The 14,446-nt window shown below is 40.5% G+C and overlaps 1 protein-coding gene across 1 annotated transcript in view; it reads left to right on the top strand.

The window, feature by feature from the left end:
* ADAM12 (ADAM metallopeptidase domain 12) overlaps positions 1 to 13,864 on the top strand; it is a 736,937-nt gene extending 723,073 nt beyond the window's left edge. The window contains exons 22-23 of the mRNA XM_088452195.1: positions 770 to 900; positions 12,538 to 13,864. Of these exons, the coding sequence (XP_088308321.1) occupies positions 770 to 900; positions 12,538 to 12,595 (189 nt within the window). The 3' untranslated portion in view covers positions 12,596 to 13,864. The remainder of the gene's footprint in view (positions 1 to 769; positions 901 to 12,537) is intronic.
* Positions 13,865 to 14,446: the final 582 nt, after the last annotated feature.

Raw genomic sequence — 14,446 nt, 5'->3', positions numbered from 1 at the left:
TCCAGTGGAAGGAGCTGAACAGGGGCAGAAGGATCTGAAAAGATCCCTCTTCGCAAACCAGGGACTCCTTCCCATAGGGAAGTAACAGGGTCCGGGAATCGCAGCCTTCTGAAGATGGTGAAGGTTCCCTCCGTCAAGCTCTGAAAATGAAGTAGTGTAGTGGGCCAGATCGGGACTGAAAGGTAAGCAAGAGATATCAGTGATGTTTCCTGCGGTATATTTATTAAAGGTCGATTTTAATTGATTTTGATCGATTTAAAACCGATCAACATCGATGTTGTGTTTTGGGGGCTAAATCACATATTTACGAATACTTAAAAAAAATATATATATATTGTCTGTTCGTAAATGTGTGATTTAACCCCAGAAACACAAAATCGATGTTGATCGGTTTTAAATGGATCAAAATCAACCCTTAGTAAATATACCCCACAGCCCTCTGCATACTGGTTCTCTCAGATCCCAAAGTAAAAATGTATCCAGCATACAAATAACGAAATCCAAATCTATAGTTTAATGTGCATATTGATTAGAATATCATATAGAATTGGTGATAAATAACACTTGACTGGGTTCCCAAATGCAAATAAAAGGATCACGGAAGGATAGGACAACTTAAACATAGTTACTATCATTTTCTCCAGCTCGCCCATGAACCAGCATAAACATTTCATAAGATGCAGGATCACCAGCTCTTTATGGCTTTCTCTTTAAGACTAGAAGCCGCACATCAGTTGGGCTGAATTGTTGACTTGTATTTTGCTTGCAGGGACTGCACATTCCCAGCCCTCCGCAGAAACCACTGCCGGCGGATCCTTTGAATAAAAGTACCCGATTGGATGGTGCCTCCAGCTCAGTGTATGAACATGAAGGAACGGTGCCTCGGATTACACCTGTGAGGTAGGCTGTACACAGCGACGTAGACACCTTTCTAAACTCCGCTGCCTTACATTCGCCGTGTGGGTTAAGTCTTGCAGACAGAAATTCAGCTTTATTCCCTGTACCTCTTATTTTATATTTTGTAATGTCTCTTGCTCCAGGCAGCAGAGGAACTGGACTGTAAATGAGTTGGATCAGAAACAGTTTTGACTTGTAAGTCGCCTTTGGCTCTTCCAACAGAGTCTGAAATATCATTACTGACGGCCCCCAATACACTGTGTAGCCAGCGAAAGGTGAATGTTTACAGGTGAAAGGGCAGCCTCCAAATGTCATTGTGCAGACTCCCGTTTCCAGTCGTGTTTTTTGCAGCAGGATAAGAAAAAAAATGAATATATTGAGATCTGTACTGAATTGATGCTATGCCGCAGTGGGAATGGGGATTTGTATTGCAGTCTGACAAACTAGGATTGCACACAGCGCCTTGTCTGAACGTCTGGGGCTCTGGGCAAAAGGTTAGCGTAGCTGTTTCCTACCTTTCAGAGTGATTTGAGAAGTAAAAGTGTGAAAAGGTCATAAAGCAGTGGCCACAGTGGGTCAGGCCAGCATGCAAGGGGCTATCTCCTCTGCACAGTGCTCCAACCCCTTGCCCTTTGCATGCACTGGCAGTAATGTGCTCATCCTGGCCCCATCCCTCACTGACCAATGCTGCAGATATACTAGGCATTGCACAGCATGGGGCGGGGCTGCGATGATGCACCTCCCCCTTCTATCTGCAAGTATACTTCAACTGTGATGCCTAGTAGTCACCTGGCAACACCCACCAGGCAACCTAGGTTTTAGCACCAGTGTAATCAGCACCTGATTACAGAACAGATCACCTAGTGGCCGCTGAAGCACTACAAATACTAAATAGTAAAGGAATTGCTTTGTTATCCTAAACTCAGAACAGAATAGAACTTTCTACACTCAGGATATAATCAGATAAACATCCACAGTGCTGGTAATAACTGCACAGTGATAATTGCTCATTACTGAATGAGGGGACAGACTGCGCTTTGCTCCCGGTTATGGATTAGGTGGACAGGAAAATCCTGTGTGCGGAGCGCTTTCATTAGTGTCCTTCTTAATGCACCAGTGTATTAGTGACATATCGACAGGAGGGGAGAAACAAACCTAGAAGACTGGAAAACAAAATGTACTCGTACAAGCTCATTGCATCACGAGCTTCCCTGGGCTGTTGGATTTATTGCACTGTGTGGTCTTTGCATTGTGGAGGCTGTTTATTCAGTAATACAAATAAGCATTCCCACGGCTCTGTAAGAACACCTACGATGAACTAAACACGACTTTTCCAGTGCAAGTGAAAAATTCATTATCTTTGTGAACAGCCTTTGTGTATGTGTTTATATAGAAACCACTCCTAGGGTTACACCGTGCAAATTTTATATCCCATATTAGAAGCTGTTGGCTTAATTCTATTTCGGATAAAACATGATTGCAGGACTGTTTGTTGCCACCTTTGAAGCACTTAGGGGAATAAACCACCATTTCCGGTTCCGTGTTCTCCAAGCGGCTCCCCCTGGATGACTGTAGGGAATGTAGCAAAGGGAGGAGCAGCTAGTGTTGAACAGAGGCTCATTGGAAAATTGCTTCAGTTCATTATTTGCTAAATTCTCCTGGTATCGCTGCAGTGGGAACGCAGATTCACGGCACTCAGTGCCACTATTTGGCTGACCTAGGCTGGGCTTACCTATAAGACCGCATCCATGTCTTTGTTCAAGCATCAAACATGCAGGGAAAGATTAAAACGAAACAATAAGCAGAGCTGATGGTAAGTATATGATAACAATTTAATAAAAACAATAATGCAAAAAATACACACTAAAAACCCCCCAGTACTGAATAGGTATAACAAAGGGATTATAGAATGGTCACATAAATCATCATATATTATGTATGTACAAAGATCAATCTAAAAGGCATAACTCTTGTAAACCCCGTAGGCACTGGATATTTCAGCATAAAAAGTGGATATGCACCAGGCAAAAAGTCATTTGGGGGTGGCAAAAGTCCAGTTATAATGTAGATATAATACCGGCCTGTAATCAAGATGGTGAGGATTCCTTTATTAGCGATGGTCTCACAATCAGCAATGTTCCAACGCAAACAGATGAAGCCTCGTAGTGACCAGATACTGGACATATTGCACAAAGTCCAAACGGTGCCCCAATGGGTAGTAAAGTGCCGATGTCCAAAATGACAGGTGCCAATAACCAGGGTAGATAACCACCAAGGTGTCTGTATGCCTGTTAAGCAGCCTTTATATACTGCCATTCATTTATGCCAAATCATCCTCAGGTGCAATCAATTAAAATCATCTCTCACATATGTACACACATTTATGTTTTACCATTCATTTTGAAACCCTGATTGATCAGAAAAAAAATCGAGGGTTTAAAGATACGGTGCCCCCTAGGTATCATTTTCTTATCTAAATAATTTTGGAGATTAGTACTGTCTAGCCAGTTTTATGTTTCCAGTTTCATTAGTTCTAATTTGGAAAAAAAAAAAAAAATCATGGTGTCCTCCTCATGGCACACCTTATCATTTCCTGTACTATCCAAGTTGGAAATATAAGTTTGCCTCCTATTATGTCTATTGTCAAAATTGGAAAAGCAACTCATGACTTCTGCCCAGAGGGCTATGGCCCTGATTCAAAGGTGCTCGCAAAAAGCAAGTGCTCGCTCTGAATCAGGGCGGCCGCTTGTTTTTTTAGTTGCGGCCTCTTGGCTGCTCGCATAGCTGTGGGTTACCACCCACAGCTTAAGCGAGCGGCCAGGTGATGGTCGCGATGGTCAAGACCATCGCGACCATCGGGCTTGCGACGAGACCCTTGCAGTAGGGTCTCGTTGCCGCAAGCCCCAGTGGACTTCCTGCTCTAATAGAGCAGGAAGTCCACCTGCTGACATCACGAGTGATGTCAGTAGGGCCGCCCACAAACGGCAGGTGTTCCTGCAAGAACGCCTCCATTTGCCCAGCCACCCCCCCGCCCCGCCTTCCAAACGGGGCGAGCTGTCGATCAACATCAACAGTGTAGAAGGAAGGAAGACTATAAAAAATGGGAAAACATATTAGATAACTGTTTTATTATTAAATATAGGAACAATAGAATTGAACAACTAGTTAAAGAGATTGAAGAAATTAAAAAGAAACTAGAACCTATGAGTGCTAAACCTGAATATAATTGAAAAATAACAGATAAGGTACTCAAGTTCGAACAATCCATTACGGACATTAAATGTAAGCAGTTTCTAAGAGACCTAGATGACTACACCAAGGGCCAAGTAAGGTCATATAGAGATAAAAATAAACACTCCAAACTAATTAAACACCCTCAGTATCCTTCTATGAGAGATCAAAATTATTATTCTGATACTCATTCCACTCAGCAGTCCTATCCTGGCAACAGTTGACGAGACAGAGAGTCCTCTCTGATCGTCCGCAAATACTTAAGGGCTTTAAGGAGAGTGGATATGACTTCTTTTTCACTACCCTATAAAGATACCCTATAAAGATAACAGGGCTCTTGGAGCCCATCCTAAGTTTAAACCTACCCGACATACAGAACCCAGAGGAGAGATACCAGATGTTTTTTTAGGGAGACCATCCCCCTACCATCGGGAATCAGTTTGGACAACCAAACAACTAACCCCCACAATAAAAAGAAGTCGAGACCCAAGTATAGAGGGAGAAGAGGTGGGAAAAGGAGAAATATAAGAAACTAAGATCTAGATATCAGAAAACTATTAGTAAAACCATCTTTAATTTATCTTCAAGAATACTATCCAAAGATGAGGTATCTCTTCTCAGCAAAGGATTAAAATTTGCACCATCTGCTGCACCAAATATTTTTGACCTTTATGTTAATTTGTTGTTCGAACCCTCTGCAGAAGGAGTTGCTATGCTAAAACATCCCTCACAGCTCACAACGACGCTTCTTTTCCAGTTCTTCTGGATCCTGATGATGATCCAATATTAAACATCTTAGATGAATTACAACAAGAAAGTGTTTTAGAAAAACAGGCTATTAACACACAGAAAATCTTCACCATTGATAGTAGCTGTAAAGTAAAATCTGACTTCTTTCCAATCAGCTTCAAGAGCAGTAGTATTGAGACATTCTATAAAACTACTTTAGATCATTTCTATGCTCCTCTAAGCCTAATAATATCAGCAAGACTGATCATTTGAACAAAAGAGAAAAGAGGGACCACAGAAACTTGCCGAAAGATTAAACCATTAGAATTAAAGAAGCAGATAAGGGTGGAGGGTTGGTTTTGCAGGACAGATCAGAATATATTAGAGAGGCACTAAGACAATTTGAGGACATTACATTTTATAGAGTACTTCCAAAGGACCCCACCATCTCCTTCTTAGCGGAACTTGAGATCATCCTCATGCATGCACTGGATGATGGGGTCATATCCAGAGAGGAACATAATTTCCTCCTTCCTTCTTTTCCTACTGTTCCTATATACTATCACCGTCCTAAGATTCACAGGTCCCTTACTTCAACCCTGGGACGTCCCATAATTTCTGGTGTCCATTCTTTAACTTCTCTGTCTGCTTACATTGATTCCCACCTCCAGACGCGTGTATCTCAGCTGAAATCACACATACATGATACTACTCACTTTTTGCGATTAATCCAGGGTGTCATATGGAAACCAACTTATGCATTTCTCACCCTTGATGTCCAAAGCCTGTACACCAATATTCCCCATCAATTGGGAGTACAGGTTATACAGGACATCCTTAATGAAGATGGTGATTTACCTGAGAGACACAGACGGTTTCTATTAGATTCTATTTATTTTATTTTTACTCACAATTATTTCCTTTTTTCAAACACTTTTTATCTACAAACTATGGGAACGGCCATGGGAACCAGGTTTGCACCGAGCTACGCTAACCTCTACGTGGGTCGAGTCGAAAGACCTCATGTGGGGAGGCGGGCTTGGTGACCACCTGGTACTCTTTGACCATTACATAGATTATCTATTTATTTGGGATGGGGACTCTATCACAGCTTCTGATTTTGTTTATTCTCTCAACACCAATACTTTTAATTTGGGTTTTTACGCACACTTATGACAGGAGGAAAACAAACTTTCTGGATGTGACCCTTGAAATTTCTGGTAATAGGATTTGTACTTCCAATTATATTAAGGAAGTTGGCACTGAGTGCCCATTATATGCCCTGGAAAACAAATATTCCAAAAGGCCAACTATTAAGACTTAGGAGAAACTGCTCAACCAAAGAGGTGTTCCAAGAGCAATCCGTTAAGATGTTGGGGTCCTTTACAAGTAGAGGTTACCCCAAACATATTCTGGAGAAGGTATTTGATGACGTGCTAGCCACCGATTCTTTATTAATGCCGAAATTTGAAGCTATACAAAAATGAAAACCAGGGAGCTGGCTTTCAATTCTAAATATAACAATCAATCAAATGCAATTAAACAGATTATCAAATCAAATTATCATATACTAAAAACTGACCCTATCCTTAGGGAACACCTTCCTACTAATCCTGAATTTATCTTTAGGAAAAACCGTTCCCTAAAAATTATTTTAGCTCCAAGCTTTATGAAATCTGATGTCAAATGTAAGGTTTCTGAGAAGACATCTAACACCTGGATGGCCCCCAAACCTACCGGTTTCTTTAGGTGTGGTGCCACAAGATGTACTACGTTTAAATATGCCATTAATAAAACCCTCTCTTTAGTTTCTATGGCAGGGGAAGAAAAAAGAATCACCATTATTATTAATTGTAATACAAGCTGGGTAGTGTATCTCCTACAATGTGGTTGTCAGCTTAAATATGTAGGAAGAACAACGAGACCCCTTAAGGTGCGATATAGGGAACACAGCAGAAATATTGTGAAGATGCATAGTCATAATATAACTAAGCACTTTATGGAAAGACATGGGAGTGACCCCAGCTCACTGACGGTAATTGGCTTGGAATGTATCCCTCCTACTATACGTGGGGGGGCAAGATTTAGAAAATTATGCCAACAGGAGATTTATTGGACATTCCAACTCAATCCCCAGTGGATTAAATTAAGCTCTAGAATTGAATGTTATATTATAATTGGATATACCATGTTGGTTCATTCTTTCTTACCTTTTTCTGGTCTTTTCCTTTTTTTCTGGTTTCAGCTTAGCTTAGCTTAGTATGGGGTACTTATTTATCAATATACCTCATTAGATTTAATCTTACAAGACATAACATGTTAAATCGTCACCTTGATTACATTTGTCCCTTTATGTAGTCCTTTTATGAGGAAGTCTATTTTCATATGAACTCTTTTTTCTATATATTTTTTTATTATCTGCTTACAACTTAACCAATTTATAGAAGGCTGATGATCGATGTAGATATAGTATGTGCACGGCATTAGATATTTTCCATTTATACATTTTTCTATTTACCTTAACAACGTACTGCTATGATTGGTTCAGCATTCGACATATACTAAGTTATATTGCTGTATAATAAATCCACGGATATGTGAGAACATCATGATATTTTCTCTAATTATTAGATAGCCCCCTTTCTTTTCTGTTTATTTTATTTTAGTTGCTTAGCAACTGACTGCCGGTTTCTGTGGACCCAGCAATCGTCGCGTATTCACTTGGTGAGAGACCATGACACATGATGCACACTCGAAAGAACAATGAACTGATAGGTCCGACTGGAGTCTTGGAATGTGGCACAAGATGACGCCGCGTTCCATTGCCAGGATCCGGTCCGGTCACGTGATTCTCAGTGACCAATGATAGATCAGTGGGCTGTAAATAAACAACGGTGGGATCTTTCCCCCCACTATAAGACCCACAGTTTATGCAGTAAGTGCGGCTATCTTATGACACTTTTGCATCTAAATTCCGGGTCTGACCCGGAGTTGGAACAGGGTTCCAATCCGGATCAGACCCGGAATTTAGCCGGCTCTAAACCAGGATATTTCCGAGTCGGTGCCGTTCACACCGGAGTCGGGTCTGCATAGACCCGGCTTTTCCGGTGTTGAAGTGGACGCTTGGAGATGACGTCATCTCCAAGCACCACTGAAGCCGGACCAATCGGCCGGCATGCAATGTGTTCCAGGTCATCGTGACCCAGAGCGCGCCATTCACACTGCAGGGTTTCACGGGTTACTCCCATGTTAAACCCTGCTAGTTACCTGAGTTGGATTGCCGGGTCACTCGAACCGGCGATGCAACCCTCTCCCCTTTTACACCAAGGAGCTACCCGGGTTAACCCTGCAATAACCCGGGTTGTAGCTCCAATGTAAAATGGGTATTAGTTTTCCCTATTTCTAAACTATACTAATATTTATCAATGGGTTTGCCTCCAATTATCTATATACCCATAATTATGTTTTATAAATTTATGTACATATGTGAATGATGATTTTAATTGATTGCACCTGAGGATGATTTGGCATAAATGAATGGCAGTATATAAAGGCTGCTTAACAGGCATACAGACACCTTGGTGGTTATCTACCCTGGTTATTGGCACCTGTCACTTTGGACATCAGCACTTTAATACCCATTGGGGCACTGTTTGTACTTGGGACTTTGTGCAATATATCCAGTATCTGGTCACTACGAGGCTTCATCTGTTTGTGTTGGAACATTGCTGATTGTAAGATCATCGCTAATTAAAGGAATCCTCACCATCTTGATTACAGGCCAGTATTATATCATAACTGGACTTTTGCCACCCCCAAATGACTTATTGCCTGGTGCATATCCACTTTTTATGCTGAAATATCCAGTGCCTACGGGGTTTACAAGATTTATGCCTTTTAGATTGATATTTGTACATACATAATAAATGATGATTTATGTGACAATTCTATAATCCCTTTGTTATACCTACTCAGTACTGGGTTTTTTTTTAGTGTATTTATTAAATTGTTATCATATACTTACAATCAGTGCTGCTTATTGTTTCGTTTATATTGTTGTGTAGGAGGCTGACTACCTCCCATTTAGCAGCTGTTTGGAAAACCAACACATGACAGCACCCTTTTACTATATTCTTTATAGTCTTCCTTCCTTATGCAGGGAAAGATTATGGGATAAACTTGACTGCAACCAGAACATTTAAACTTCATAACATGGAGCATCAACAAGAAGAGAGTACACTATCACAACATAGAGAGGCTACACAGTGACAACTTAAACTACTGTACAGCGCCACCTACTGCCCCTCCAGTTTAGCTTCTCAAGTAATACTTAGCCTGTAGCTGTTTTTGCTTTGCAACAATCCCAACCCGCATGTTGTGATTACGTCACAACAAAAAGTTTCTGTCATCCAGAAATGCTGGTTGAGAGAAGGAGGATATTATCCATAAATTAAGTATATTGATAGATTAGAAGGCAGAGAAGACAAATCTGCATAATTTTTGAGTCTAAAAGAGTCAGTTATTGTTCTAGAATAGGAAAATAAATGGATATGGTAGGTGGGTTATGCAAAATTTTTTGACCAGATAATAAACAAGAAAAAGTATTGTCTCGTATAGCACACAAATTGTATATAAAATACAGTACAACTTTTAGTAAATTCTCAATAAAATATATACAGCCAAATATGATTAAAAGACATTTTCTGCTAACAAACAGAATGTAATACTGCAGTAAATTATTGCGGTTAACTGGCAGAACTTCAGCTGCTAAATACTGCGATTGCTTCAGCTAAAAGAGCAGAATTATGTGTTTTGAAGACTAATCATGAGATGTACACTATAGTATAGTCTGTACAGTATGTGTATGCCAGCAATTGCGAATTGATAAACCTCTTCAAGAACAGTGATACAGGGATTCATTTCTATGGTGTCACAGGTTCTCAGACTCGGTCCTCAGGACCGCCAACAGTGCATGTTTTCCAGGTCTCCTCACAGTCACAAGTGAAATAATTAGCTCCACCTGGGGATCTTTTAAAATGTGTCAGTGAGTAATGAAAACACCTGTGCTCCTGCTAGGTGACCTGGAAAACATGAACTGTGTGGGGTCCTGAGGACAGAGTTTGAGAACCACTGTTCTAGAGGATTGTTAGCACAGTCAGACAACTGAATATGATAACCTGGATTGATAATAATCATTATCTGTCAATAAACCAGTGTCACCACTAAAAACTTCATTTTCTCAAAATATTGCGATTATATTAGCTGAAGAGCTAGATTATGTTTGTCCTTGAAGTCTGAATGTGGGATATACACATCTATGATAACTGGTCTATGTACTAATATGATAGAAATGACTAATTAAAAACCTCTCTGAGAACAATGATATTTAGGGATAATTATTTTTATCTCCAAAGTTCTAAGAGGAGTGATAACATAGACAATTTAATTATATAATCTGTCTGGTCGGATAAACGTTATGATCTGCTGATTAATTTATACCTAACCCTATCTTGTATTCACATTTTATATCACAAACACAGGGGAATATGTGTACTACATTTAGGGGCATATGTATCAAAGCTTGATGTGAGATAAAATTGAGAAATATATATCACCAACCAATCAGCTCCAAACTATCATTTCTTAAACACAGCCTGCAAAATGTAAGTTGGAAGCTGATTGGTTGGTGATATACTGTATATCTCACAATTTTATCTCACATCAAGCTTTGATACATAAGCCCCTTAGTGTGTTTGTAACAGTCAGTTATATGAGGGCTCTGCTCAAATATAACAATAGGCTGGTGTGGAATAATCTCATCATACACACACATTAATATATATTCATTGTATATAAATTGCTTTACTTTGTAAACATAAATAACACACACCGAGTATTATTTGGTTTTAATTCACATTTCTATTTTTATTAACACAATTTGTACATAAGTGTTCCTGTGTATGCTGTCTTTAATAACTGGATATATGTTTTTGAGATTTATTCATTTATATTTAATATACAATTTGTGCACCATACAAGACGATCCTTTTTCTTCTGGTTTGTTATCTGTTTCATTATCATAGCAGCACCCCTGAGGTCTTAAGAGAACTGTATCAGAACTACAAATTCAGGGTACTTCTAGAATTGTAACTTACTTTTGTGCTTCTCATACTGTATATATCCCTCGATGTTTACAAGTACACAGGAAGTTATCTACTAAGACCAGAATGGTGCAGAAAGTGATATCGCTGTAGGGCCATCGCAAATCCAAGCAACTGCATACACACATTTTTCGATAATCGGCCATCTGAGTAGCCCTATAGTCGCACTAAATGGCAGCCTGAACTGAGATATCAGAACCACTGTATCTGTGTATAGGATTGCAGGCTACAACACGCCCCAAAAACGTCCGGAACACACCTGCAATTTTTACCGCCACTCTCTGTTACCTCCCCCAAACGGTTCCACTTTGTAAATGAAACTGCAGATAAGTGCGCAGTGGGACTCAGACGGTTGCGTAGATGACCAATAATCGCTTAACTGTGAGAACATTGGAACAGCGTACAATTCTGAATAATACAATACCTCTTCTCAGGCTCCGAATAAGTTCTTCTATGTAGACACAGGTTACTCTTCACATCGATTCATCACATTGACCTAAGTTAATGTTTATTCCTACAAGTAAAATTTTATCTATAGACCCCAAAGGGTAAATTTACTAAAGCGAGTGTTTTTCGAAGTGGAGATGTTGCCCATAGCAACCAATCAGATTCTAGCTATTATCTTCTAGAAGGTGCTAATTAAATGTTAAGTAGAATCTGATTGGTTGCTATGGGCAACATGTCCACTTCTAAAAACTCTCACTTTAGTAAATATACCCCCTAGTGTACATACTGTATAACATAACCAGTGGAATAAGAGACATAACTACTATAGAGGTGGAGAAAGAGACTGCAACAGGGTTCTTTTGGGTACCACATGGCACAGGGGACAAGATGCTAGGATGCAGAGGCACAATGATTGGCTTCTGGGTCTTTAGTCAGTGAAGGACCCCTAAGGGCCTGGAAGCTGGCACAGAAGCAGGGGGGGGGGGGGGGGGGGGGGGGAGACACGAATCAAGAGATTTCTGAATGGAACCAACAGTAGATTCCGGTAACTTGCCTTGAGATCCACTTTATATTCCAACTTCTAGTACTGGTAAAAGAGAATCTGTTAACGTCTACTTCGCCTCTGGGTCGCACTGTGGCTTCTTACGTATCAGCAATGATGATAATACTGTGACTCTTCAATGTTTTGTCTGGTTAATAAAAACTTGCAGTATTAAAAACAAACTAATGGACCACTGGGTCCATCATTCATGGGGCTGGCTAATGCCGTGCAGCATGGGACAATGAGTAAGGGGGGGGGGGGCATAATCTTGCACCCGGGCTCTTGATACGTTACTGGATACCTACTTGGCCTAGTGACAGTTTTTGGAATACAGAGTTTTGGGGGGTTTTATAGTGGGAAGGGGGTTATCTTTGTTTTATATTAGCAATTACTGTTGTATACAAAGTTTTTTCTTTTTTATATTTTTTCCCTATGGATTGTCCCATTCATTTAATTGTCAGGTATCTATACTTTATAGTAATCTATATTATCCAACTAAAACCTGATCATAACGCTTCTGCTTTGTTCCAGACCAGCGCCAAAGCTTCCGCCGCATCGACCCATCTTCAAACCCGCCCATTGCAATTGAGGAGAGAAGCAGGGGGGCCTTGTGGGAAATTTGCACTACGCTCCGACACAAGTTGCGAGTCGGTTCACTTTGGTCATTTGAACTTTATTCATTTCCTAAAACTGTAACAGACATATTATGAGAGGACTGAGCTGTGGCCTTTGGTGCTATGCTGCATGCACTCGCTCAGGTACTTGTAAATTATTAATTTATGTTGATTATGTAGAACAGTGCAGTGCATTGGGCTAGGTATATTTAACCAAAGATGACTTTCCACAGAGGGGAGATATTTTTATAATGTGTAGTACACCTGATTTATATCACCATTTTATAGTATTCTGTATGGAAGGGGCCTCGTCATTGTGTATAGATCAATAAGCACACCTGCCTGGAGGTTTTATCTGCACTCCTTCAGCGTGTAGCATTTATTTACAGCAAGTATTTAGTCGTTAAAGTATTTGATAGAGACACTTTTTTGAATGTTTCAATGTTTAAGAGGGGGTCATAACTCCATAATATAATACTGACAGTGGCAAAGCCAGGCGAGCTCTACTGGGACTAGTAGTTCCACAAAAGCCGTATCACAGCATACTGCCTGCCACTGTTAATGATAATCAAGTCCTCGGAAGAGTTAAACATGTTTCCGCAAATCCTGCACTGACCGTGAGCAGAGGTTACATTGCCCGGCCACCATGAGTTATTCAATTCCTAATTTTATGTATGTTCTCATATGACAGGTTACAGTGTACCCACATCATACTGAAACTGCCCTGAGAACCCGGTGCTGTCATTTATTGCAATATAAATTCTAGTGGGTTTTATTACTGTACATTGGGATGTTTCTATAAGCTCTCAGGTTTACAAATAGCACCCACTAAAAATGTAAGTTTATTTCTGTCAGATCAATGCGAATGTTTACAAAATGATGACATATATCTGCTGGATGACAGTCAGTGTGATGCACACGACAAGTGATCGCAGCTGACGTGCCAGCCTAAGACACAACACAAACACAAATCTGCACTGGGCACAAGCTTGGTTTGAAAAGAAAAGGTTTGCAAGTTACGTATAAGAAGTATCCAACGGATGTAAGATCCACAAGCAGCGTTAGTAACTATTGTGAATTTTGGCGTTTGAACCGAACATTTTTACATCATACAAAATGTAATTTTAGGGTTTCATAGACTGACTGTATTTACGGTTTTGGTGCTAAATCCGGTGCTCACTTTGGTCTTTGCATATTTTTTACTATTTGCTATTTTGACCGTGGTGGTGCTAAAAATCACATTACACGTGAATAAAACATTAAGGTTTTTCAATCGAAAGAAGTGTTTTCTTTTGTGCTGTTCTTATGACTTATTTGTTGAAGTGATTTTGATTTGCAGCTGGTTTGCACACTAGGCAAAGACGGAGCAGGTAGAATCCTGGTGCGCCTCTCTGATGCCATTAAAGGTACAGTAACTGGACATCTCTGGCACCAGTATTGGTAACTGGACCCCAGTGGCGTCGGTGATGGACTGGCTGTGCTCATCTTTGAACTGCTGTGTCATCGGCCTTAACTGCTGCCGCTGTACTTTATCTTGAAGTCAACCAGTGGTTTTATTATTTCAATGATCTTAGTTTATAACGAAGTCTCATATTGATATTTGATTCATTAAATGGGGTGGAAGAAATCCGCCTGGCGCAGCTGGATTGAGCGGTACCACTCCCCAACACCTGGCTTAGCACTGGCCCCTCTCTGAGGTGCAGATCAGGTCCTCACCTGAGGTAGAGACGATCTTGCCGATCTCCTAGGGGAAATACCGGCCAGACGCTATTGCGCCACTAGGGGTCGCTGAGAGCACAGCTTCCCGCTGGCAGCACCCTACCTGT

Source organism: Taudactylus pleione, unplaced genomic scaffold (assembly GCF_031769625.1).
Source record: "Taudactylus pleione unplaced genomic scaffold, aTauple2 ptg000034l, whole genome shotgun sequence".
In the NCBI taxonomy this organism is placed as follows: domain Eukaryota; kingdom Metazoa; phylum Chordata; class Amphibia; order Anura; family Myobatrachidae; genus Taudactylus; species Taudactylus pleione.
Note: the sequence above shows the minus strand (reverse complement) of the source record. Positions and strands in the feature narration are given on the sequence as shown.